Genomic DNA, 24,967 nt, shown 5'->3' on the forward strand with positions numbered 1-24,967 from the left:
AGAGATAAATCGCATTAATATATATATATATACGCAAAAATATGCACAAAATGTCTACAAATCAAATGCAGCAAATTGTCAATTTACAACTTTATAAAAGAAAAGGGGACACAAAAAAAACAAATATCAAATATAAACATTTAAAAAAAATGTTAAAGCCTTTAGGCGTATATAGATTATAGATAACTGAATACAATGTTAAAGACAACGATTCTGTATGTGTGTAAGTGTGTGTGTGTGTGTGTTGCATACGTATGTACAGAAAAGGTATTGTAAGTATTGGCTGCGATCCCAGTAAGGCCAGCCGTTGAATATGCCTGCTCCACCATATCTCTCACTTCCTCTCTCTCACTCTATTTCTTCCTCTCTCTCTCTCTCTCTGTTTCTGGTCTAGACGGACTGCGTGGCGGACTCGCTGCTGGCTCGATGTAGGCGCAGCGAGGAGCGGCATGGCAACGTGAATTGATACTTGTTGTGGGAGAGCAACGTGTAGCGCTGCTGCGGCACAAAGTCCCACAGGGCCCGCTCGATGACCTGCAGCGCACTGGCGCTCAGCACATCCGCCGTATACTGGGTGGGTGCGCCCGGGCACTGTGACATGGCTGAAAGCAGAAGAGTTGTTGTTGTTGAAGGCGACAGCTTGCGTTTGCTGAAAGCAGATGGATAGCTGGGAGCACTTACTCTGCGCAACGGGCGCCTTGTACAGCGACTCGACGGTCATGCCGCATGTGTCCAGCGCCACAATGCTGACACCATATGGCTGCAGCTCCTTGCGCAGCTCCTCGGCACACTTCTCCACAGCGACGCGCGAGGCATTGAATGCCACCAGGCCATCGCCGCCCATGCTGGCGCCGGCACTGCTGCCGCCCAAATAGAGTAGACGTCCGCGTGTCGGACGCAGGAAACCGACAAAAGCTTTGGCCACACGCAGCGTGCCCAATATGTTGGTCTTGAGCATGTGCTCCCATTGCTGCACATCCTGGGACTCGACACGGCCGCGATACACGCTGCCGCTGGTATTGATGACAGCGGCAATGCCGCGTTCGTTGGCGTTGAGATGGGCGCCCATGGCGATGGTCGCTTCGCGCAGCACATCCTCCCGTGTCACGTCCAGGCGCATCGGTATAATGGTGCCGCTGATCGGCTCCTCGCTATATTCACGTATCTTCATCCAGCCGCAGAGCAGTTTGGCGGGCAGCGAGTCGCGTGCCTCCTTCATGCCGGCAAAGACGCGACAGCCCTTGTTCGCCAGATATGTGCACAACTGCAGGCCCAGCGCCGTGTCGGCGCTCGTAACCAGCACCACACGGCTGGGCGGCACCTCCCCATTGCCCGCCTGGCTCTCCTCACGCACCTTGCATATCAGATAGATGAGCAGCGCGCCGGCGATCGAGAAGAGCGCCAGCAGCTGAAAGGCCAATACCAACATGGTCATTGGCTCCATTTTGGCATCTCTGTAAGTGCACCAAAGATAGAAGAGTTGCTTTAGAGTTTAATTCAAATATATATAAAACTAATTGAATGACTGACCGACTGACTGACTGACTGACTGATTGAATGACTGATTGACTGTACTGCAGTAGATGGAGATGTGCTTTGCAGCTTATATATGGCTTATTGCTATTCAACTCATATTAGTTGTGATCGTAATATATATACAAATATTCGTGCTGATTGATTGACTGATTGACTGCACTGCAGTAGACAAGGTGCTCTAGAGTATGGTGTCAAATCTATATATAAATCTTCAAACTCATCAATTGTCTTGTTTAAGCATATAACACTATTTGTTTTGATTGATGGACTGAACGATTGAGTGATTGACTGACTGTACCTTAGAGTATGCTATCGGAAGATCTACATATATTTATACCTTAAACCTTAAAAACCTATCAATTACTATCTTAATATATATGAAAATGTTTGTCCTGATTGATTGATACTGATTGACTGACTTAACTGAAATAGAAGTAGAAGAAGTAATTAACAGTGTCCCATTGCAGAAACGACATATAGATCGCAGATAAAGCTCTTATCAATTGTTATCTTGATACATTATAAAAGGATTGACCTGATTGATTGACTGACTTATTAAGTGATTGCAATCAGTTTGTCATCAATCAAGCCGCAATCCGAGCTAGGAGACTCCCATACTTTATATTACCTTTTAATGAGTTTTAAAGGTCAATTTAAGAGTATTCTGAAAACTCAAGTAGGCAGTGAAAATCAGACAACAAATATAACAAATTTGATTGAAGCAAAGAACTTTTGATTGATGCATTCAAAATTACTATTGAATTTTTGTCCAAAATTGTTATTACTGGAACTTCTCACCTCATCCAAGAATTTCAATCGATTTCGTGAACCGAAAACAAAAGAAAGCCAAGTCAATTTAATTGTTTAAGGCAGTTCGAGCATCAATCATTGAATCAATCATATAAATACAGCCTTTAGCTGTCTTTCAAGCCGAATACACTGCACCCACCACATTGTGCAATAGCTCAAAGACGAGCACATAACATATCGTATAGCATATCAAAATATCAAAATACCAAAATAACGACGGCTCGGCTGTTAACCGGGTATCTTTGGCTAAATATCTACAGATATATGTCTCTATTTATATATACAGCATATGAGCAGGCATACTTGGCGCATTTTCACTTTAATTATACGCTGAGCTATGTGCAACAACAACAACAACGACGACGACGACGACAACAACGCACCGAGTTACATTTAAAACAAACGAAGCTTTTTATATCTGTCTTATATGTATACCCTGTATCCATTTGAAAAAAAGGGTCTATTGATTGCATGCAAGGGCACGGCATCTATCTCGCAATCCATATTTTGGGTATATATTTTTGATCATCAATAGTCTCTGGGGATCTCCCAATCTATATATATATACATATATATATATATCTATATACATATATATCTATCTAATCTATATTTCTATATGCGTATATACATATATATTTTTGATCATCAATAGTCGACTTAAACTAACCTATCTCTCTCTCTGTCTGTCTGTCTCTCTCTCTCTGTCTCTCTGTCTGTCTGTCTGTCTGTCTCTCTCTCTCTCTCTGTCTCTCTCTCTCTCTCTGTCTCTCTCTCTCTCTCTGTCTGTCTGTCTGTCTCTTTAAACGAGCTGCTCTCCACTCAGAAACATTCTCGTGTACCAAACGCCAAATGAGTTTGTCATATTTTCCATATATCGATAAAAATCGATTTTTGGATTTTTTGTCTGTCTGTCTCTCTCTCTCTCTCTCTCTCTCTCTCTCTCTCTCTCTCTCTCTGTCTCTCTCTCTGTCTGTCTGTCTGTCTCTTTAAACGAGCTGCTCTCCACTTAGAAACATTCTCGTGTACCAAACGCCAAATGAGTTGCCATATATCGATAAATATCGATTTTTGGAATTCGTTTTTTGAGCAGAACTCGAAGATTATAAGAGCTAGATGCACAAAACTTAGTTAGCTGCATTCTCGTAGAGCATTTGCATATTAAAAATAGTTCATTTTTTTGGCTTACTTCGCTCATTACCCAAAAGTTTTGAAAGAATAAACATTTTTAAAGCTGCAAACACTTCAATGTCAGATAGTTAAGCGCTGTGAATCTCATCAAGATCGGACCATAGGCCCGCATTTGGCTGCATATTGTGGGGCTGCTTATTACAGGGCATCTGCTAGTCGGGCAGTCGTGATCGATTCGCTTCTATTTTATAGTTTTTAATGCGTTTTTATTCAGTTGCCTTCTGTGTGTTTTTTTTTTTTTTTGCTTCACATTTGGCTCGCTTAATTATTGCGCGTTTTTCTTCAATTTTTTTACAATTTACGAGCAGTTGGCCGCGTCGCTCCCTCAGACATGGTCATAGACACCACCAAAGTCGCTCCTGCCCCCTTCTACACCCGCTCCCTCCGTCCCACCCACAAAGCCAAGCCACAAGAGTCTTCACTTTTAACAGAAAGCCACGGACCATATAAGAGCTACGTATGAAGGTGTGCCTGTGCCTGTCTGTCTCTCTCTCTCTCTCTGTCTCTCTCTCTCTCTGTGTGTGTGTGGCTATAGACGCCATATGGACGCCATGGCACCCAGCTGGGCTCTGGCACGTGGCCAGCGGTGCGTGTCCAGCCCAAAAAGCTTCGTGCATTTGGCAATAAACGATGTCTACGTGTGCTTCTCAGGTTTTCACTGCACGCGCCAGAAGACTTTGTCGCTGCATGCAGCTCATTTTTCCAGACCAAAGTAAAAGTTGTTGCCCCAAAAATACCCCCCAACCCCCTTCTGGGCAGCCCCTCTGCCCAGCCTAACAAAGGCAGGCCCGAATCCACAGTCCGCAGCTGAAAGATCTCTCCGGGCTTGAGCTCTATCTGTGAATCTTTTTGTGGCGTCCAGTTGCAGTTGCAGTTGCAGTTGCTGCACCTCCGCTTTCTTCTTCTTCTTCTATGCTTCCCTGCAGCCACTCTGCTTCTTGGCATGTTCCGGTGGCTCTGCGAGCATTTCAATGAATTTTCACTGCAACGCATCGCAGCATTTGACGACTTGGTTGACATGCGGAAATGGCTTTGCCATATTTGTGAATGCGTGTGTGTGTGTGCGTGTGTGTGTGTGTGTGTGACTGCCCGCACAGTGGTACCAACGCCACATCCGCCTATGTCGCCGTTACGCAATTAAACAACGTTTATAAATATTTTCCCGCCTACCAAAACCGTCCAATTGCAGTCAAAATAAAAAACAAAAAACCAAAAAAAACGCACTCTCTTCCGCATAACCAAAAACCAAGACGGACCTCAAGCATTCATCATCATCAATTATAATTCATATTATTATATAAATATAAATATTATTGTCTGTTAATATGAGCATTAAGTCCTGGATCGTCTTCTGCTTACGTTTCAGTTACAGATGGTGCAAATCTTTTCCGTTTCGAACAAAGATCTTTAGATTGTGTTCGAAGCAGAAAAACTTTCACACAAAGGTTTTCCGCCAATTTTCCGCCATGGCGTGTGGAATTTCAGAAATCGCTGGAACATGTCTAAATGAAGTTCTTATTAAAAATTAAGTTAACTATATTAACTATATCTATGCAATAGCATATCCTACGCTTTTTAGCCAGAAGCTGTGGATTTTGCGAAATGTGTTCTCAACTCTTTCAATTGTCAAGTTTCCACTAAAGCCTACTATTATATTTAACTGAACATGCAAAATGTTAGTTTGAAGCTGTACTTATTTGATTTATCTAACCGGACGATCGAGAATATGCACTCTTTTGAGTATGATTCATTTGGCAAATGTTTTTAAATGTTGTCATTTAATTGTCGTATTTAATGATCTGATCAATTGATCTGCATGTTTAACTGGCTGTCAAGCGGCTGTCAGCACAATTGACCCAGTTCTAAGACCAATTCCAATGGCAGCTTTTAGCTTTTAGCTTTGGTCATTTAACATTGCACAAGACACATGCGTCGTGTTGCATCAACCAGGTTGCAAGCGAGTCGCTTGTCGCTTGTCAGCAGCTTGTTAACTGTCAGTTATGTCAACTTGTGGTTGTTCGTTCTAGCAGCTCGGCTGACCATGATGTTAATTAAGTTGCCATTGCAATTGTTGATTGACAATTCACAATTCACAGTTGGCAATTGTTAATTGTGAATTGTGAATGCGCCTTAATTATCTTCAATTATGTGGATTAGTTTGTCCATTGAACTTGCTGACTGGCTCACTAACTGCCAGTCAGCGTGTCTTTGACTGTGTCAGTAATGTTTAAACAATTGCAAAAATCTCCGCATAAATATATAATTGCCTCGCACATGGCACATGGCATCTCAATTATGGCCAGATAAGAGCCAAGCCAAGCTTACAGATACATGTTTAGTTGACGTTAAACGTGACGTTTAACCGAACTATGTCGCTTCATTCACGTTTCACGTTGTACATGTCATAATTCATAATTCCAGACATAAATGGTTTAGGTTCAGGTTTAATTATGGCTTATCAATTCGCCAAAGCCGCCTGATAGAGGCAGATTGTTTGGCTTTCGCCAGCTGTAAGCGGCTCAGCTTCAGGTTGAATTTAGCTAATCAATTTAACCTACTGTTAAATGCCGCAATATCAGAGTCTGAAACATGGCAAAGTTCTAGCTTGCATAGCCTGTTTATGTTAAACACTCAGCTGGTTAGATGCTTGGTGTTTATATCTGTCTGGAATATTTAACTGTCAGCTAAGTATTTGCAAGCTAGTTGTAAACTCAATTAGTCTTTGACTGAGCAGGCAATTGTTATAATCTCTGGCAGCAGGTTCTGTTTAGCTAATATGTTATAGCACAGCTTGAGAGGTGCTTGTTAAGTTGAGTAATCAGCTATTTAATTTTTAAATTGTCTGGTTTACGGCTTTTGCATTCTAGAAGCGTGCAAAATAACGTTCTCAGACATGAATGAGTTTATGTTCAACTGAGCCAGTTTATAACCTAATCAAACTTTACAAGCCAGTTTGACACGAGGTTTTTACATGGATGTTCATTGTCTGGCAGGTTGTTCTGACAATTCACAACTTCTTTGATTTGACAGACTGTTAGGATTTATTTAAAAGCTAGATACATGTTTACAAGCAAGCTTAACATGCAGTTATTAACTGTATACTGATTTTGCTACTCAAAGCGTTTACTTTTCATAATCATTCTTAGTTTTCGCTATGAATGGGCAGTTTAGGGTTATGTTTAACTTAACAATTTGACAGCTAGCTTAACACTCAGTTATTCAATGGCCATTCATTGTCATTATACAAAGCTTTTACACATTTAATAAAACAAATATTTCTTAAATAATCAAGGAGATTGATTCATATAAGCCAAACTGTCTGAACAATTGGTAAACTGTTTCTCTTTTCTGTTTTTTATTTTTTTTTCTTGTTTTTAATTTATGTAAATCTCTGGAGGAGCAACAAAAATCACAGCTAATTGTTGTGCTTTCGGGTAAACAACGTTCAGATTACTTTTGAACAGTTCGGGTCATTGTCTGCGATTCCCCTGCGGGCAGCGGGAAGTCCGCGGGAAGGGCATGGGGTAGTGGGGAATAGAGAAAGACAGGCTTAAAGTAGTTGGTGCCTGCGGCAAGGGAAGCGAAAGGCATAGATATAATTGGCAGTGACCGCACAGGTACAGAAATAGATACAGATACAAATACAAATATCAATCAGAGACTGATACAGATACAGATACAGTTACAGATACAGTTACAGATACAGATACAGATACAGATACAGATACAGATACAGATACAGATACAGATACAGATACAGATACAGATACAGATACAGATACAGATACAGATACAGATACAGATACAGATACAGATACAGGCACAGATACAGATACAGATATAGATGCAGATTAAGATACAGATGCAAATGCAGATACAGATGCAAATACGCAGCAAATAGAGCTTAATCAGGCCTCGTGCTTTTGTTTGCCATTCGCAAATTAGTAGCTCTTTTGCCTAGAACTTAAGTTTAACTAAAAGATACAGATACTTATACAGATACATATACGTATATTGTGAATACATTTGGAGATACGAGTCAAGTGTGCGCTGAGTCTTGACTCTTTGCAAGACCAGTTCAAGTGTAATTTTTAATCATTGCAAAGCCAAGCTAATTTTCTGCACATGCCGACGCATACGACGGCTGTCTCATTAAAAGATACAAATTGTGTGTGTGTGTGTGTGTTTGTGTGTGTTTGTGTGTGACTGTTGGGTCGAAGTTGGCACAGTCAATGTAGCAGATATAAAGTAAAGCTATAGATACGTTTTTGGGCACTGCTCTAGAGGATATTGCCAAAGAAAGATACTTTTTTTGTAAAAGATACTTTTAACGATAAATACTTGACCGAACTCTGATGCAGTGGACATCCACTTGCTTTCAGCTGAGTTACCTGTATCTGTCTGTCAATATCCAACTATAAGATACAAATGTATCTGGCAACTGTCTCTATGGAAAGTGTATCTGAGTAGCAAACAACATCTTTGGTTAGTTTGATTTACGCTCCGAGTTGCGGGAAGATGTTTGCAGCTCGTAATTGTATGTATCTTATATGCATATACACGCCCTTTCTCTCTCTCTCTCTCTCTCTAGCACTTAATAGTTGTATGTTGCGGGGTACAATGTGGAAGAAGATCTGTAAGTCGGGCATACCCGACGGCAGCACATCTATTTCATGTTTGTCGCTTTTGCATCTCGCCAAAATCGTGTACGACTCACAAAATCTACTTAAGACGTTTTGTATATTGTTTGTTTGTTTGCTTGTGTGTGTGTTTTTTTTATGGCTTCATTTATGGCAGCCATGTACTGCAGGGTGTGCTACACACACACACACACACACACTCACACACACTCGTACACACACTGAGACAGGTGCATAGCTATAAAATATGTTAATTGCGACATTTGCTGATTTGTTGTGGCTATTTTAGCAGCCGCAGCAGCACAATTGTTGTTGCTTTTTTAACATTCAACATTCAACAACATTCAGCATTCCACATTCAAGCCAAATGTGTCAGCCTTGTCTCGCATCCATAACTATGCACAGTCCATATCCAGCTGCATGCATCCCCGCAGCTTATTAATCATAATATTGCGCATACGCCGTGTATTGCATATTGGCGCATGCAAATGCTTTCAGACAGGCGTTTAATTAACTTTGCCTTCTTCTTCTTCTTCTGCTTCTTCAACTTTTTTTCGAATCGAATCGATGATCTGGCGCTGATGATAGCTTAAAGTCGAATTATGCCAGCCGGACGGAGTTGGAAAGTTGTTGCTTCAAATGACGGACTCAAGGAGATGACTTGACAGCCGGGTAGGTGTGTTGTAACTCACCAAACGTATACCCTGTAATAGTTTGACCTAGATTGTGTGAAACTTCAATTTATAACTAACTATCTCGAACTAAAAGTGATTTTAAACAGTTTTCCTAAATCCACTCTGCTTACCACCGTTTTTCCGCGTGTGCGCGTGGATTGGGCAAGGTCGTTGTCAAAGCTAACGAAAATTACAATTTATTTAGTTGATCTTTAAAATTGTTTCTCAAGTCAAGAATAGTATTGAATAGCTCTTTGTATAAGTTGAATAGCTTTAATTAGGAATGTTTTCCATGCATATTTCACCCTAATGTGTGGAATGCTTGTGGAATGTCATCAAGCGTTTTGAATGTCAATCGATTAGTTTGTCAATCAGTCAATCAAATTGGCATAAATGCTATTTAAATGAAGCTTATCAAATCGGCAAAAGCAAGAGAATTCAAATAAATGTTGTCAACATATCTAAATATATAATGCTTCGAACCATTCAAACCTAAATCTAGTTCGATTTGAATTTTGTGATAAATGAAACTCCTGAAGACTTATATAAGCGAAGCGAGAAGCGAGAAGCAACCGTGCAAGTTTCATTAACCTAGCACACTAACGAAAACTAATCAAAAACATATTGCCACATAAGTGTATCTATTTTTGCGTTGCGCTGTTCACTTTTTGCAACAACAACATAAAACAATTATCGCAGCTAACCGTTGTTGAAATTCCATTGAATAATGGGCCAAATAGCGCAAATGGAAACTGAAATATATATAAATAATAATAAAAACAAAAGCACAAGAAAAACAAAACTTGTGGAAAGTGAAAAATCAACACTCGCCGAACCGATTGCATTCCCCATCTAATATATGCTATATACTATATGCTATATACTATATGCTATATGGTATATGGTTTTTCTTCTTCTTCTTGTTTGTGGGGCTCGGATTGCAACTGGGGCTAGGCTTGCGTTTTTGCAGCGCACGAAAATGGCTAATTGCCATAATTAAAGAATTGATGAAACTGACGCAAAAAAAATAAAAATAAAAAACAAACTCTGAAGAAAACCAAATGAAAACAAGCAAAAGCGAGAGAGAGCGCGAGAGAGAGAGGGAGGGAGAGAGAGACCGAAGATTAAATACCCTTTCCCGATTGCCGTTATTCGAGCTTAATACAAATATCTTTTGCTATGGCAAAAAGTCATTTATCGTCCGATTCTTCCTTTAGTGCTATATAATATAGAAGTGCACTCTGGAAAAGATTTGACCTACTTTTTCACCGATTTTTCCCATATAACTTAGTGGTTCGATGTTTAGATGGGCTTGCATATATGCATAAAGGCAGCCGGGTGTTGTCAAGATATCAACAAGTTTTCTTTTGAGCCGTTTGTTCCTATGCTCCAGCTATATACGATATAGCAGGCCGATCCGGCTGCTTCCGACATAAACTCTGCCTGCTCGCATCGAAACAGACAGAAGAACATGGTTATATCAAGTCGGCTCTTGTTGCTGATGTGGAATACATATATACTTTATGGTTTCGGGAATATTTCCATTTAGTCATTGCATATTTTATGACAGACTTATAATACCCCGTACCTTGTTGGACAAAAGATGCATTCCTACAAGAACTTAGTTTCCGACTCAACGTTCGTATGTCAAACAAATGATATAGCGCCTCGATCCGGTCGGGCACATATGTACATATATACTGCATGCAATCAATATTCAGACAGAGAGAATCGACTTGTTGATTAACTATCTATATATATATTTAATTGGTATGTGACAAATATGCTGACAAAATGGAAATGCCCTCTTGTAAGCGCCGAAACGAAACGCGGCGAGAAACATGAAATTTGATACTCAAGTAGCCCAATTATTTTGCACCTCAACTTTTTAACAGCAATAGAAAAACCAAAAAGCAACAACAATTATTTAAGGCTAGTGTAAGAAGAGTCTGGACGAGTGCGCACGGTCGTCGGATACCCTGTAGAAACGAAACATGCTTCTATCGTGAAACAAATCTGCGTTTTGCAAGGCTTCTCATTAGATAAGTATTAAAAACATGAATTGAGCAAATTGCTTTTAAGACTTAGCTTTAACGAAGGTCTCGAAGGCAGCTCAAGGAATGTCAAGGTTTATAAGAAACTCTTGCCTAAAGCTCTATAGAGGGCCTTAAGTCAGCTCAATTCTGTGCCTAAACCAAGCTAAGCTATGCCCAAACAGAGTTAAACAATTCTATTCGGCTGGAAGAAGTCTTGCACATTCATTTTCCACCCAAGCGTGTGGATTTTGCGAAAAGTGTGCAATACAACAGTTTCCACACATTTTCCACAGTTGCGGGTGAAATTGGCTACAGCAAAAACGGTTCGATTCATAATCAATTCAATTCAGTTCACAAACAGTTTCATCTATATATATAATATATATACATCTATGTGTGTAGATATACCCGAATTGATTGTGTTACAGGGTATCTTTATAGTAATTATGATAACCAGTAATGGCAACAGGTGCCAATGAGTCGCATTCAAGTGGAGCTCTCGACCAGTTGGCTGCTGTCCAGTCAGCTTGGCATCGAAACATTTGCATACGACTACACACACACGCACACACACACACACACACGCACACACACATATATGTACATGTATCTATAAGTAGTACAAGTATCTTTCGTATTTGGGCAGTCGCATAACTCAGCGTTGTTTTTTTTTTGTGGTTTTGTTTTGAGTTTCGGGTTCGTTTGGCGATTTCTTTCTGTTTAACACATTTTAGACACGCATCGCCAGCGAGAGCGCTAATTTTGAGCGGGCCTCCGTTCCGCTCCTCATCCCCCTCCGTTTCGAGCCGCCCTCCAGGCAAGTCGTCAATCTTCCCCCCGCCCCCTCCCTCACCCGGACTGCAACAATTTTTGTGGCCCAAATACGCGTAACCAAAAGATGTTTCCAGAAAAAACGCAAAACCAACAACCTTATTTGAAAGGTGAAAATATGCAGAAATCGTAAATATTTACTTTTCAAGGGATCGGTCGAAAAGTCCCCCCCCCCCCCCCCCTCTCTCTCTCTCTCCCTAGCTGTGTAGGCGGCTTCATGTTATGCATTTCAATCTACGTTTTAGGTTTCAGTCTTAGCTTTTGGCTCGTTTTTGTTTTGGTGTTTTTATTTTTGTCTAGGCCTTAATCGTGGGCACGTCGTCTCAGGGTTTCGGCTCCTCGGATCGCCGATAAACGTGACCAAGTCGAGGGGCTCAATTGTCAGCGTGTAAATAAGCCAATTTATGGATACTCGATTCGAAGCACAGACTCAAGACTGTGAAAACAAATAAAAATAATAACATTTTTCTTCTGCGGCAAATGAATATAATAAATAGACGCATCTTGCAGAGAGACAATTAGTATTTCTCACATAAGTCGCCTGGTTTTTGGCTGGCTTTCATTTTATTTCTTTATTTATAACAATGCCTGCTGCTTATCTTAAGATACTATAATCTGTTAATCTTGCTTTACGCATATTATGGGTGCATGTGTGCATGCATGTGGGCATGCATGTGTGCATGCATGTGTGCATGCATGTGTGTGCGTGTGTGCACATGTATGCAGAAATTCTTACAGGCCCGTTTTGTTGAATAACTTCTGTGTTTCTAAACCGATCTTGACGATCTTTTCAACTGTCGATCTTTTTGTGCTGTATTTATCATACGTATATGCTCAATAAGATTGTGGCTATCCAATCTATTCATTTGATTTATAGCCGTGGGGCTGAGACGGAGGAGCGAGCTAGCGATTGCTGTGAAATGAAAGCTACCACACTTGAAGCTGCATGCCTCAATATTAAGTGCTTAAAACCTAAGAGATACTAAAGGTATTGAAACACATTATCTGTGCGCTTTACTTTCTATGACTAAAGAAATTACCCAAATCTGATTGATCAATCAGTCAGTCAGTCAGCAACTGTATTATTTTAGCTCAATCGTAGCAGCATGGAAATGAGTGTGGCTTACCAAAAAATATATATATATATTTATATATATATATATATACATATCACTTAACTCACTTGCTTCACTCCAAAACAAAATCAGGATCACAAAACTTTTTGACTAGCATGGATCCACTGGAAGACTTCACAATCATATGTCTGCTGGCCTCACTTATCGCGCCAGCCATACTCATTATAATCCTGGGTCTATATCGCCTGACGGGCTGCCTGGGCTACTATATGCTGAAGTGGGACTTTGTTCGCATGCCCTATAAGACGCTCTGCACGATCTGTTTGGAGAGCGCCAAGGATGGCGGCTTGGCGGCCGCGTATCGGCTGCCCTGCGGCCATTGGTTCCACAAGAACTGTCTCTATGTCTGGCTGAATCGGCACAACAACTGCCCCAACTGCCGCCGGATCATTGGCTACTGGAATGGCAGACAGATCGAGCCCGTGTTGGGCTACCAGCCGTATGTCTATCTCGATGAGGCTCGGCTCGACAATCGCCGACCGCGCGCCCTGTGGCCCTACAGGCCGCCCATCTATATCCGACGCTATGTCTATACCTAATGTGTAGCGTCATCGACAAGCTGGCCCAGCAGAACGCAGAGGACTCAGTTCCCAGACCATATATAGATTAATATTGTTCGATTTTTGGATTTTTGGAAAGGCATTCGCGAGCCACACAATCACATATTACGGGGCACTGCATATGTATGTGAATATATATGTTTCTTTTTTAATCTATTTTATATTTGATCGCTGCACACAGCTCTATAACATTCTTTTACAACACTGCGCACAGCTGCATGCATTGTTATTGAACACTTAACAGCCTACATTTAGTATGCTGACCTCAAGCCAAGCAAAAGTTTTGCTTGGTTTAAGGTTAACACGTCCCAACAATAAAAATAAAGTCAGACGAATAAATCGAACTCTGAACCTATTGAGTATGTATAAAATACGGCTAGGTAGGATCCATTACCCATTAGTTATATTATATGCATGCATATATATATATGCTCGATCTGGAAGACGAGTTTAGCTGTTGTCCGTCTGAGTAAACGCCTCTAGTAAAGCTGGAGACTCCTTCATTGTTATTTGTATCGATTTTGAGCCTTGTCATGACTCGAACGTTTTTTTTTTGTGAGGTTCGAACTATAAACTTTTTGTTGGCTGTCAATTTTGTATCTATCAAATTGCGAACTATTAACAATAAAGTATGCTGATTAGTTGCCTTAAACTGTTGTTGACGTAGTCTGGCTCGAACCGAAAGCTGGGTTCAGGGCGAGGGAAAACCAGGTTCATGAACCGAACCAGCAAATGTTTTCGTCCAGCTTTTGGCTGGCATGTGAAGAAAAACCTCAACAGAAATGATTTATCTAACGTTAATCCTTTTTTCCAAATTGTGAATGATAGGACAAATTTTTGTAAAAATGTTTGCCGAAATGCAATTGCTTTAAAAGGCGCAAGCTGCTAGTCAATAATGAAGATCATGATAATGATGCTGATGACGATCTGATGATGATCATGATAATGATGATGATGATGATGATGATGATGATGAAAAGCTGCCGTTTGTCGTCTACTCTGCTTTCCGTTGACTTGCTTTTAGCTGCACGCCATCGACAACAACAACAACAACAACAACAGCAACATGATCGTCAACATGATCATTATGATGATCATGAACATCAACAGCGGCAATAAACACTCAGCAATTTTCACCAAGTTCGCTGAACTCTTGAATCGTTTACCCACAGCAGCAACAACAACAACAACGACAACAACGACAACAACGACAACAACAACAACAACAACAACAGCAACAACAACAACAGCAACAGCAGCAACAACAACAACAGCAACAACAACAACAGCTTCATTTTCGTCGTCGCCTTTGTCGCCTCTTCGTTATCTTCGCATTGTATTGCATTCCCACAACCCCCCCCCCCTCGCTCGTCTTTGGCCAAACTTTAAGCCAATCCTAATCCAGCCCCCCTCCCCTGCTCCATCCCCCTTAATTCACAGCATTTTCAAGTTCAACTCCTCTGAAATATTTCTATTTCATGCCCTTATAAAGATTCTAGCTTCATTCCTGATTAACTTCGGTGCTTGAAGTCCGATCTTGATGAAATTTTCAGAACTTGAATCTGACATGCAAAAGCGTGGATATACCAAAGCGTAAGGCTTTACCTTTAAATATGAGTGTGTGTTTCAAGAGTTTTAAATAGATTGAGGGAAGGTTTCTTAATCAGTGTATGCTATACAGGATATATAAATTTGACCATGTCTGACAATCAATATTTATGGATTTTATGCAGATATCAAAGCAAAATAATACATTTACTTGCCAATTGCAAGCCTCTAGCTCTACCTTTATCCATTATGTGAACAGAGTGTAATTGAAAACAAAAACATTTTCAGCAGGTCTTGGGATTAGATCATCCGCGAGCTGAGCTAAGCGCGGGCGTCGCCGGTGACGGCACAGTCAAGCGAATGACAAATGTGATCAGACTGAAGATGACAGTTGACAGTCAGTTGAATTATGACAGCCACTGTCTGGAGAGTCGAGTCAAGTTTGACATTGGGCTAGTCAAATCGCTCTAGATCTATGTGGAATGTGATGAGCTCTATTTATTGGCTATGCTATGCTCAGTTTGCAAAGCAAATAGCTGGATAGCTCAAGTAGTTGACAGTTCTGTTAGCTTGTAAAATACTTGACGGCCGAACTAGCAGTTACCCTGGAGTCCATTCCAAATTTCTGTAAATTTGTGATTTCATTAATATTCTGTGCAGGGCAGCATTTAAGCTACACCCATGAAATGTTAGGCAGCTACTCTCCAAATGGACATTACGTAAAGTGTGAAGTCATAAAGATTTGAAGTTTGAGCTCAGTTTCCGCGCATTTTCCACGCTTGCGAGTGAATTTGAAATTCAATAAATGATTTTTTTGCTGCGCTTTTAGCCTAGATTCATATTCCGCCAGCTCTTTTTGCCAGACATGATATATGTTACTTCTTTGGGCCCAATCAACTTCAGCTGTGCAACCTGTAAGCCTGCTGAAGGCAGTTTTCACGCATACATAAATCGCATGTCTCGCATACGTCACAGCGCATCATCAGCGCATTATCATTATCGCATATGGAATTTGATGAGGTAATTGCTAGTGGGCTGGCTGCGGGGAATACCACTAATATGCCCAAATAACTCGGCACATTTTCACACGCTTCTCGGAACGCGGCGCATTTCTTTGCCGTCGACACTTCAAATAATGTTATTTTCTTGATGTCGACTCAGCTCGACTCGAGTCGAGTCGAGGGTCTGGCAATAGCTTTGGGCGCTATTTGATTTACGGCCGTGTTTTATTGGCCAACTTGGCTGCTGTTTTTCATCTCCCTCTCTCTTTCTATCTTTTCTTTTCCCTTTTATTGCCATTTAAATTTGTTAGCTTGAGCATTTAATCGGCTATTACCAGATATTACCGCACCTTGTGCGCCTCTTGGCGCTTTCTGATGTTAATGAAGCTCTTCCAAATGGCATTTGAACCATTATGCAAACTATCGATAAGCTGTCCGTGTGTGCAGCACACACACACACAGACTCACGCACACACACACGTCCAGATTGACAGCTTTTATCGCCGAAGATAAGAATGCGTTTCTTCCGCTTGATGTGTTGCTTATTGCCGTTTTATCGCTTTTTTATCTTCCAGCATGAATCACTTTTTGTGGTCTTTTTGCCAGTTATTATGCTAGTATTTTTTTTACAGTATTTTACTAGTATTTCGGTGATATATTTATAGTATTTGTGCTCATATTTTTCTTGGTATTTTTGCAGTTCTTTTTCGCTTTTAAATTCGAATAGTTCAGTTAGATAAAACAATATAATACGATCGAATGAAAAATGTCTGCATGTCTACCTCTCTCTCTCTCTCTCTCTCTCTCTCTCTCTCTCTCTCTCTCTGTCTCTCTCTCTCTCTCTCTCTCTCTCTCTCTTTTATTATTATTTTTACATATACGAAAGATAATGTTAAACATTAACATCATATCCATATACATAAACATATATATACTTTTGTTTTTTTGTTTTAAATACTATTATTATATATTTAGTGTGTTAGCCAACACTGGCTTTCCTCTAAGCTCGTTCAAGTGTCGGCTTGAGCAACAGTTTTAAATTGTTTGCAGAATATTTATTAGTTTTTTTTTGTTTTTTGCACGGAATCGAGTTTCTTAAGTGTCGGATATGTAAGATTCTGTATATCATTTCGAAACTGGCGCAGGAAAAAAAAAAAAAAGAGTTCAAACTGAAATCTGTACCAATTATAATTGCAGCTTGGATTGTTAGTTTTTTGTTTTGTTTTGTTTTGTTTTTGTTCATTTTCATTTTCAATTTGTTATTCTTTTGTTAATTTGTTGCTTTTTCGTTTCTTGCAATTGCAGTTGAAAAACTTAACGCTCCATTCAGCGCTAAAATTGCTTTGTGCCACTTTCAAGTTGCATTTTTTTTTCTTCTTTTGTTTTGTATTATTTTTGTTTACCTACTTCTGCTGCTGCTGCTTCTTCTTCTAGCCAGACTGAGCTATTGTTTCTATTTCTATTTGTAAATCGTCAATTGCATTTAACAATCAGTTCAAAGCGAGCTGCCAACCTGCTTTGAGGCAGGTGCCGGGCTTCACTCGGACGAGTGCCTCGATACGGCATGATATGGATGCTAGCTTTAAAAAATGCCACAAAAGTCACGTCTGGTCGTTGAGTACAACTTCCAGTACATTGGATAAGGCTAGATTTACATGGACAGGAAAAACCCATGATAGCCAAAAAGGCCAACAGGTATTCCAATATTATCAGCGAAATTATGTTTCCATTTGCTGCACAGCTGGAAATCTCTTAACGATAGGAGCAGGGCTGCAAAAGCATGAAAGAACTATTTGTCGATGGTTTCGGTTCACGGCTTGAACCAATCAATTGTCTGTCCTAAGGTTCAGTTCGTGTAACTGCTTTCCCACATGATCACAGATTTAGATGCCAAAGCTAGTTTATTATTGCTTTCAAAATCTTATGAATGTTTTTTATGCTTTGCATCAAATTGGTTTGGATTTAAAAAAAAATGACTCGCATTATATGAACCAATGCAGCCAAACGCGAACTAGTTCCATTCAGAGCTAGTTTACAGCAGAAAACTTCTTTACACTTTGTGAATTGTGAATATTGTATTTAGGAAGACATGTAAGAAACAATTTAAGCTTTAGATCATTTATTAGCCGCAAGAGTTCTCTTCTCCTCTCTTCTCCTCTCCTCGCTTCTCTGCTCTTCTCTTCACTTCTCATATCCAAAAACCACTTTCAACACAACAACTTTTACGCTTTTGTTTTTTATTTTATATCATATTTTCTATTTTATTTTATTATTATCTAAGCGGCGCTTGAAGCGCAGCCCTAGTTTTTTTTTTGGCTAACTGCCAAATCGAAGCATGCCGCGAATTTAAATCACGCGTTTTGTTCAAATGTGTTTTTCTTTATTTTTCTCTAAATATATATTTATATATATATATATTTTGTACGTACCCTTGCGAGTGGGTATTACAAGTGTGTCACGACATTTAAAACACACAGGCTGTCGCTTGCGACAGCGTGAAGTGCACGTATGCATAAATATCTAGCGAGCGTGGTCAACATAGTCATGCCTTACTGTATGTGTGCCCAGCTGGCTAATTGAACTGGTCTTTGGGCTAAAATACGCTAATGAAAATCGAGTTACGAGTGCTGAAAACGGAAAATTGGGAAAGATGTGGGAAAAGCTATTCCAAAGCAAACGCAAATGATGAGTTTTAAAATGCGTTAAGTTGTTGACACTTGAGTTCTTCTGGTGGTTCAGATTCAAGTAAAACAAGTAGGTCGCAGGTTCGAATCCCAGGCTAATGTGTGCTTGGCCAACAAGGGCTATAGCAGATTGTTTAGATGTGAGGCTAATCGATCAAAACCATATATAGTACAAGTATTTTGTTCGAAAGTCTATAAGTATTATATATATATGTGTATGTGTGTGAGTCTGTGCATGTATGTGTGGGTGTGTGTGTGTGTGTAGTCGTGTGTGTGTCAGTGTATGCATGCATTAATATATGTATGAATGCATGTTTGTTTTCTAATACGAAACGCAGAACAAGTTCATTTGTCGCAAAAATAAACTAAGTTTTACCAAGTGCTCTACTCCTCGATTCTCAAGAATTCAAGTAGGCTCTGCAGCTTTTCATGCCCAACTAGTAGTGTAGTGTTTTTTTTTTGGTTTTTTTTTGGTATTTTTTTTTGTGGTTTTTTTTTTGTTTTTTTTTTGTGTATGTATATTTTTGTGTATGTATGTATGTGTATGTGTGTACATATATGTGTGTGTGTGTATGCATGTATGTACGCATGTATGTATGTATGCACATATGCATGCATGTATGTATGCATGTATGTACATATGTATGTATGTGTGTATGTATGTATGTACATATATACGTATGTAGGTATGTACGTATGCATGTACGCATGCATGCATGTACGCATGCATGTATGCATGTACACACGCATGCATGCATGTATGCATGTACGCACGCATGCATTTACGCATGCATGTACGCATGCATGTACGCATGCATGTATTCACGCATGTATGCAGCATGTATGCATGCATGTACGCATGCATGTTCATACGTATTTATGCATGTATGATATTGTATAATAGACTGATTCCAAAGGTTTAGTTCTTTACTCGATGGACTTCAAACATGTTGTCAAATAGACGTGCAGTTCAAGATAGTACGCGGAAATTTCACATTTTCACGGGCGAGAACTGGGAGAAAAGGTTAAGGTAAGTACAAAATTTGCCACGGGCAAGACCCGGCCATAATATTTATAGTAAATATATTTATTATCTAATTATTTATGTCAAAATTGTTTTAACAGAAATTAGTAATTAAGAATAATTGAAACATTGAAACATTCTAATTTACGAGCGATTCAATTTGTATTTTATTATTCATGTCGTATATATTTTTATAGTTATTTATATATATTCAATTTAGGATCAAGAAACTTTGTAAAGGGTATTCAACTTGTGGCTAGCCGCAGCTAGTTTCAATTTTTATTTCTCTTTTTTTTTTTTTGTATATTGATTAATTATTTGTTTTGCTTTTTCGGTTTGTTTTTCGATTTCCATTTCAATGCGATAGACAATAACAAACGATTTGTTGCCATTTTTTCATTTATGGATTGCAGCTTTATAAAAATAACTTTGGCGAATTCGATGCCAATTCCGATTCCGGGGCTTGTTTGGTTCGAGCTGCTTGGGTGCATCCACTCAAGCGTCCTATTTGGTGGCGTTGTTGTTGTTGCTGTTGTTTCTGTCCGCCAATTATGGACACAGTCGTCGTCGTCGGCGACGTTGTTCGACTTGCAATTTCACTTTTTTCGAATGCATACACCAAGAGTATACCTTGTAGAAGGTATCATATATTTCTCAAGCAATATGTAACGCATAGAAGAAGACATCGGCTTTGGTAGAAAAATATACTTATAATATAAAGATAAAGAATACTTCACTGCACTTTCTGAAAGTTTCATATAGATCGGACTACAAACACCGAAGTTAATCAAGAATGCATTTTCCATACATAGTTTGGGGCAAAAGAAAGAATTAGAAGCACAGCCGCAATAGAAATCAATAGAAGGGAGAAGAATTCAATAGAAGGAAGAAGAATTCAATAGAAGGAAGAAGGATTCAATAGAAGGAAGAAGGATTGAATACAAGGAAAAAGAGTTAAGTAGAAGAAAGAAGAATTCAATAGAAGGAAGAAGAATTCAATAGAAGGAAGAAAGGTTCAATACAAGGAAAAAGAGTTAAGTAGAAGAAAGATGTTCAGATTTAGGGTATCTCCTAGTCGAGCACACCCGATTAGAGCACTCTTACTTGTCCATGTGTTTGCTATTTTTTATACCCGTCTTGCGTTTGAACTTTTCAAGAGACATAGTTGGACTTGGCCGCTTGGCATTTGGAGCGCACTGCAGTTGAGGGCTGGGCATATGAGCAAGTGCATGGGAATGGGATGATTTGCAATAACTGGCTAATAGCCAGATTTGCTGCTGCCGCTGCAACAACAACAGCAACAACAGCAACATTAGCAGCAGCCAGCCAAGCAGACACAGGTTATAATTAAAGCTTCGCTTTCACCTCTTTCAATTGTCGAATACTTAGGAGCACTTAGTGCTTACAAACAACAGCGTTTACACAGTCGGAGCGCTCTTTTAAGGATTTGGTATGTGGGTTAACCAACACTGGCATTATTGTTGTGTCAACGCGCTTCAGTAGTTAAGTTCTCGCTTTTCGTTGTTGACTCTTTCGCCTAGCCAAAGGTAACTTTTCTTATTACTGATCCAAGTATTTGGGTCAACCAACACTGGTTCATTTATTGTTTTACAGCCACATCTTAATATTCGACATGTAATTTGTGTTGCTCAACACTGGCTTACTAGTTGAAAATAAATTTAAAATTCTGGCCGCTTTGCTGTTGCCTTCGAGCTGACATTCTATGCAGTTAGATCTGCTGTTGATGCTTACCAACACTGTTTAATATGCAATTTTATCGTAGATATTTGGGTTTTACAGCACCAATTTTTTAGTGCTTGACCATGGTCTGTATCATGACTTAGCTCTCTTGCTTTCGAAAATGGAAATGGAAAGTTAATTAACCAACACTGCCTGATTAGTTGACAATTCGTTTTACAGCACTAAAAGCTTGGATCGTGTCTTTTCTTTGGCATCCATCTTTCCTCTCCTGCTGATGGGATTTGTCTGTTATGTTAACCAACACTATTTGCCAAGTTGACAGTGTATTTTCCAGCACTAACAGCTTTGTTTTGCAGCTCCGGCTTGGCACAAGACTCGCCTCTCTTGTGCGTACACCACGCATCTTTAATTGGACCGGCCTTGTATCTCGGTATGGAGCCCCCAACTCCGGGTGGTCTTAGCAGTTCGCTGTGTGTGATCCCCTCGCCCCTAGAGCAATGTGTGTTTATACCCCCTCTTGGCAACTCGGCAACTAAAGCCAGTTACTTTTTAAGAGAAAAAAACCTGTCGATTCGCCAGAATCAAGCCGAGACACGCATGTAGATTTGCTATGTAGCTAAAAGGCACAGATACAGATGCAGATACAAGTTTACAGATACGAATAGACAGCCGGACAAGCCCATATACATGCATATATGTATGTATGTGTATGTCTGCATGTCTGTAAATGCTGTCTTTGAGTTTCCATACTCTCAAGATTGTCTATTTGTTAAGCTATCTCGCATGTTTGAGCAACGACCTCAACTGTTTGTTTATTATTTTCGTTTTCATTTTTTGTTTTTTTCTTTTTTTCATATTTTTTCATTTTTCTTAAAGCTTTTTATTATTTTGCCGTCTCGTTCATGCGTGGAATTTCTTAAAGATCTTAAGCCTCGAATTGTCTTGTAAATGTCAAAATGTCAAACTGTGTCATTACGAGAAATGCTCGCCACAATGCATGCAGCTGCGTTTAAGATCAAAGTTCAACATTTTCTGGCCCAGCTTGCGTCCAGCTCCACATGTCATCCAATAATTATCGAGTGTGCCCAATTGTGGACACAACTCCAAGTGTTAAGCTGTCTATTCAAAGAGCAGGAGTCATAAAATGTTGGTCAAGTGTTTTCGCGTTGACCTTTTCAAAACACATTCACACGTATGTATACCCTGTAATTTGGGAGACGCACGCACAGAGTTACAGCGCAAAGATTTTAAAAAAATGTTTAAAAGATTTACCAAGTTTTAAAACAATATTATCTGAATATTAACTAGAATTAAAAAGCAGAAATACGCTCAATTTTCTCACATATATAAGGGATATTTTTTTATACAGATAGATCCGTCTCTATATGTATTATTGAAACAGCCGGATGGGGCCCTACAAAAACTAAGTTCCTACATATAAAACCCTTTTGTTTTTCAAGTTAGTTTTCCCCATACTATCCTATCCTGTCATATCTTTAGATATGTCCGTAATCCCATCAACATTATATCGTAACTATATAAGAAAATAGTTTTTATATGGAAATAAGTTCTCTATTTTAAAGGATCTTCTGTAAACACAGCGTTGGCGAGCTCCACAATTTTCTTCAGAGAGCCGTTAGCTGTCTTCAAGGGTATTCAGTATTCGGCGTACCGAAGATAGCCGCAGTAATATTTGTTGTTTAAGAACATGAGCTCAGCTCACTTAGTATTAAAACAATATCTGCTTAAGAAAAAGTTAAGATATCAGCTCAAGACCAAGTTTAGACCTCAGCTGCAGGGTATCTAGTAGTCGTTTATTATGATCTGGTATACGATTTGTCTGCTCACTTTGTACAGGGTATCTAGTAGTCGTTTATTGTGATCTGGTATACGATTTGCTTGCTCACTTTGTACAGGGTATCTAGTAGTCATTTATTATGATTTGTGATACGATTTGTCCGCGTTGTCCAAGCTTTTAAAACAAGAACTGTCAAAAAGAATGTGTTTTGTTTTTTTCTTTGTGTTTTTTTTTTAACCATTAATTTGCATACGCATACAACAGGTATTATTGTGCTTCTTCTTCTTCTACTTCTGCTTTTTGTTGTTGTTGTTTAAGTTAAGATTGATGATTTTTAGCGATTTGGCACGAGCGAGACACACAATTTTTTTATTGAGGCCGCCGCCGCTGCTGGCATTCCCCCCCCCTCTCCCCCTGCACACAACCCCTCTCGACCCCACGACACATCAATAAAATAGCTGACGCGATTCTTTTGCATATGAATGCGCCTATAGGGACTTGTGGGGGGAGGGGGGGGGGGGGGGCTAATTGGAGGCCCCCCGCCTTGGCGACTCTTGCACATATTATCTCATGCGGTTATCTCATCGAGCAAATGCAAAGAAGAAGACAACGTTGAAAACTAAGATGATTCGCATCGCATTTCGGAATGCAGTTGTGCGTTAAGTGCTCTGAGGGCGGGGAGGGGGGCGTATGCACAGCGGGGTTTCCTTCGGCCAGGAATACGTTTAGAGACCTTTACAGACCTTTACACAGACTTTCGATAGGTTTTGCTTGACTGCGCAGCGCTGGGCGCGACTGTACCTTGAGAGTCTTTGAAAGTCAGCGCCCATTGACATTGACTTGAACCGTCAGAGTGAGAGGGGGGGGGGGGGGGGGGGGGGGGGGTGTTTTTATTTAAATTTAATATGTTTGTGTGTTACTTCTTGACAAATGTCTTACCCTTGATTCGGTTCGCGTGCAGCAAATGAAGCTCAAGCTGGATTCCTTGATATTTGTTTTTGGTCTCGCTCCGTTTAGCGCTTCTCAAAAAATTTTAATCGCATCAATAAAAAAAACTATTTAAAACAAAAAAAAAGAAACAAAATATAACGATTTTTATAGCTGCGTCTTCAAGAAGAAGAAACTATAAAAAAAAACACGCACACACACATAAAATAATAAAAAAATTTGCAATAAATTTAAATTGTTAGACGCCAAAGTAAAAACACGCGACGAAAACAAAAATAACAAAAACTCCGAAAAAAAAAAAACACAAAGCAGAAAGAAAAAGCAATTAACAATAACAACAAATCACATTAAAATGGTCTTGAGTATGTTCGGTATGTGGAATGCGCCCGCTGCGGTTCGGCTTGCAACGGTTTCTGTTTCTGTTTCAATTTCGATTTCGGTCTTGCTCTTTACCAATTTCACGCACAGTTTCGCACAGACTTCTCGTGTTTTTCGACTTCGAATTCGATTCTTTGCGTTTGTTTCGCGACTCGCGTTGCGTTGCTTTTGAAAACCCGTCGACTTGGCGCTTTGAGCTCGTATCGAAGACTGGCCCGTGTGTGTAAGCTGTAAGCGGACGTCAGCAAACGGAGCTCAGCTGCTGCTCAGTCGCGCGGCGGCTTCGTGTCGCAGCCGAGGGCAGCTTCGTGTTGCCGAGCGTCGCTGCTCCTATGTTTGCATTTCGCTTTTGCTGCCCGTTCGGCATTTCGCTAAAGGCGACAAAATGTCAAATCAACGCCATGTGATCCTCCAGCTTGAGATTTCGTGTTTCTTTTTATACCCTGTACGCTGTACGCACTGTAAGTGCAT

At 39.9% G+C, this 24,967-nt stretch overlaps 1 protein-coding gene across 2 annotated transcripts; it reads right to left on the reverse strand.

The window, feature by feature from the left end:
- Positions 1-7: 7 nt before the first annotated feature.
- On the reverse strand, positions 8-24,684 carry LOC115768002 (uncharacterized oxidoreductase SSP0419). Of its 2 annotated transcripts, none has more exons than XM_030712412.1 (4): positions 24,585-24,684; positions 24,110-24,225; positions 682-1,454; positions 8-602 (listed from the first exon to the last, which is right to left on the reverse strand). In XM_030712412.1, exons 3-4 carry the CDS (start codon positions 1,442-1,444, stop codon positions 391-393), a joined length of 975 nt encoding a protein of 324 aa, XP_030568272.1. In that variant the 5' UTR covers positions 1,445-1,454; positions 24,110-24,225; positions 24,585-24,684; the 3' UTR covers positions 8-390. The 2 variants fall into 2 exon arrangements, with proteins under 2 accessions (XP_030568272.1, XP_030568271.1); XM_030712411.1 differs by having other exon boundaries at positions 24,572-24,684.
- Between the last annotated feature and the right edge of the window lie 283 nt (positions 24,685-24,967).

Source organism: Drosophila novamexicana, unplaced genomic scaffold, assembly GCF_003285875.2.
Source record: "Drosophila novamexicana strain 15010-1031.04,08,12 unplaced genomic scaffold, DnovRS2.1 tig00001554-arrow-arrow-pilon, whole genome shotgun sequence".
Classification (NCBI taxonomy): Eukaryota; Metazoa; Arthropoda; class Insecta; order Diptera; family Drosophilidae; genus Drosophila; species Drosophila novamexicana.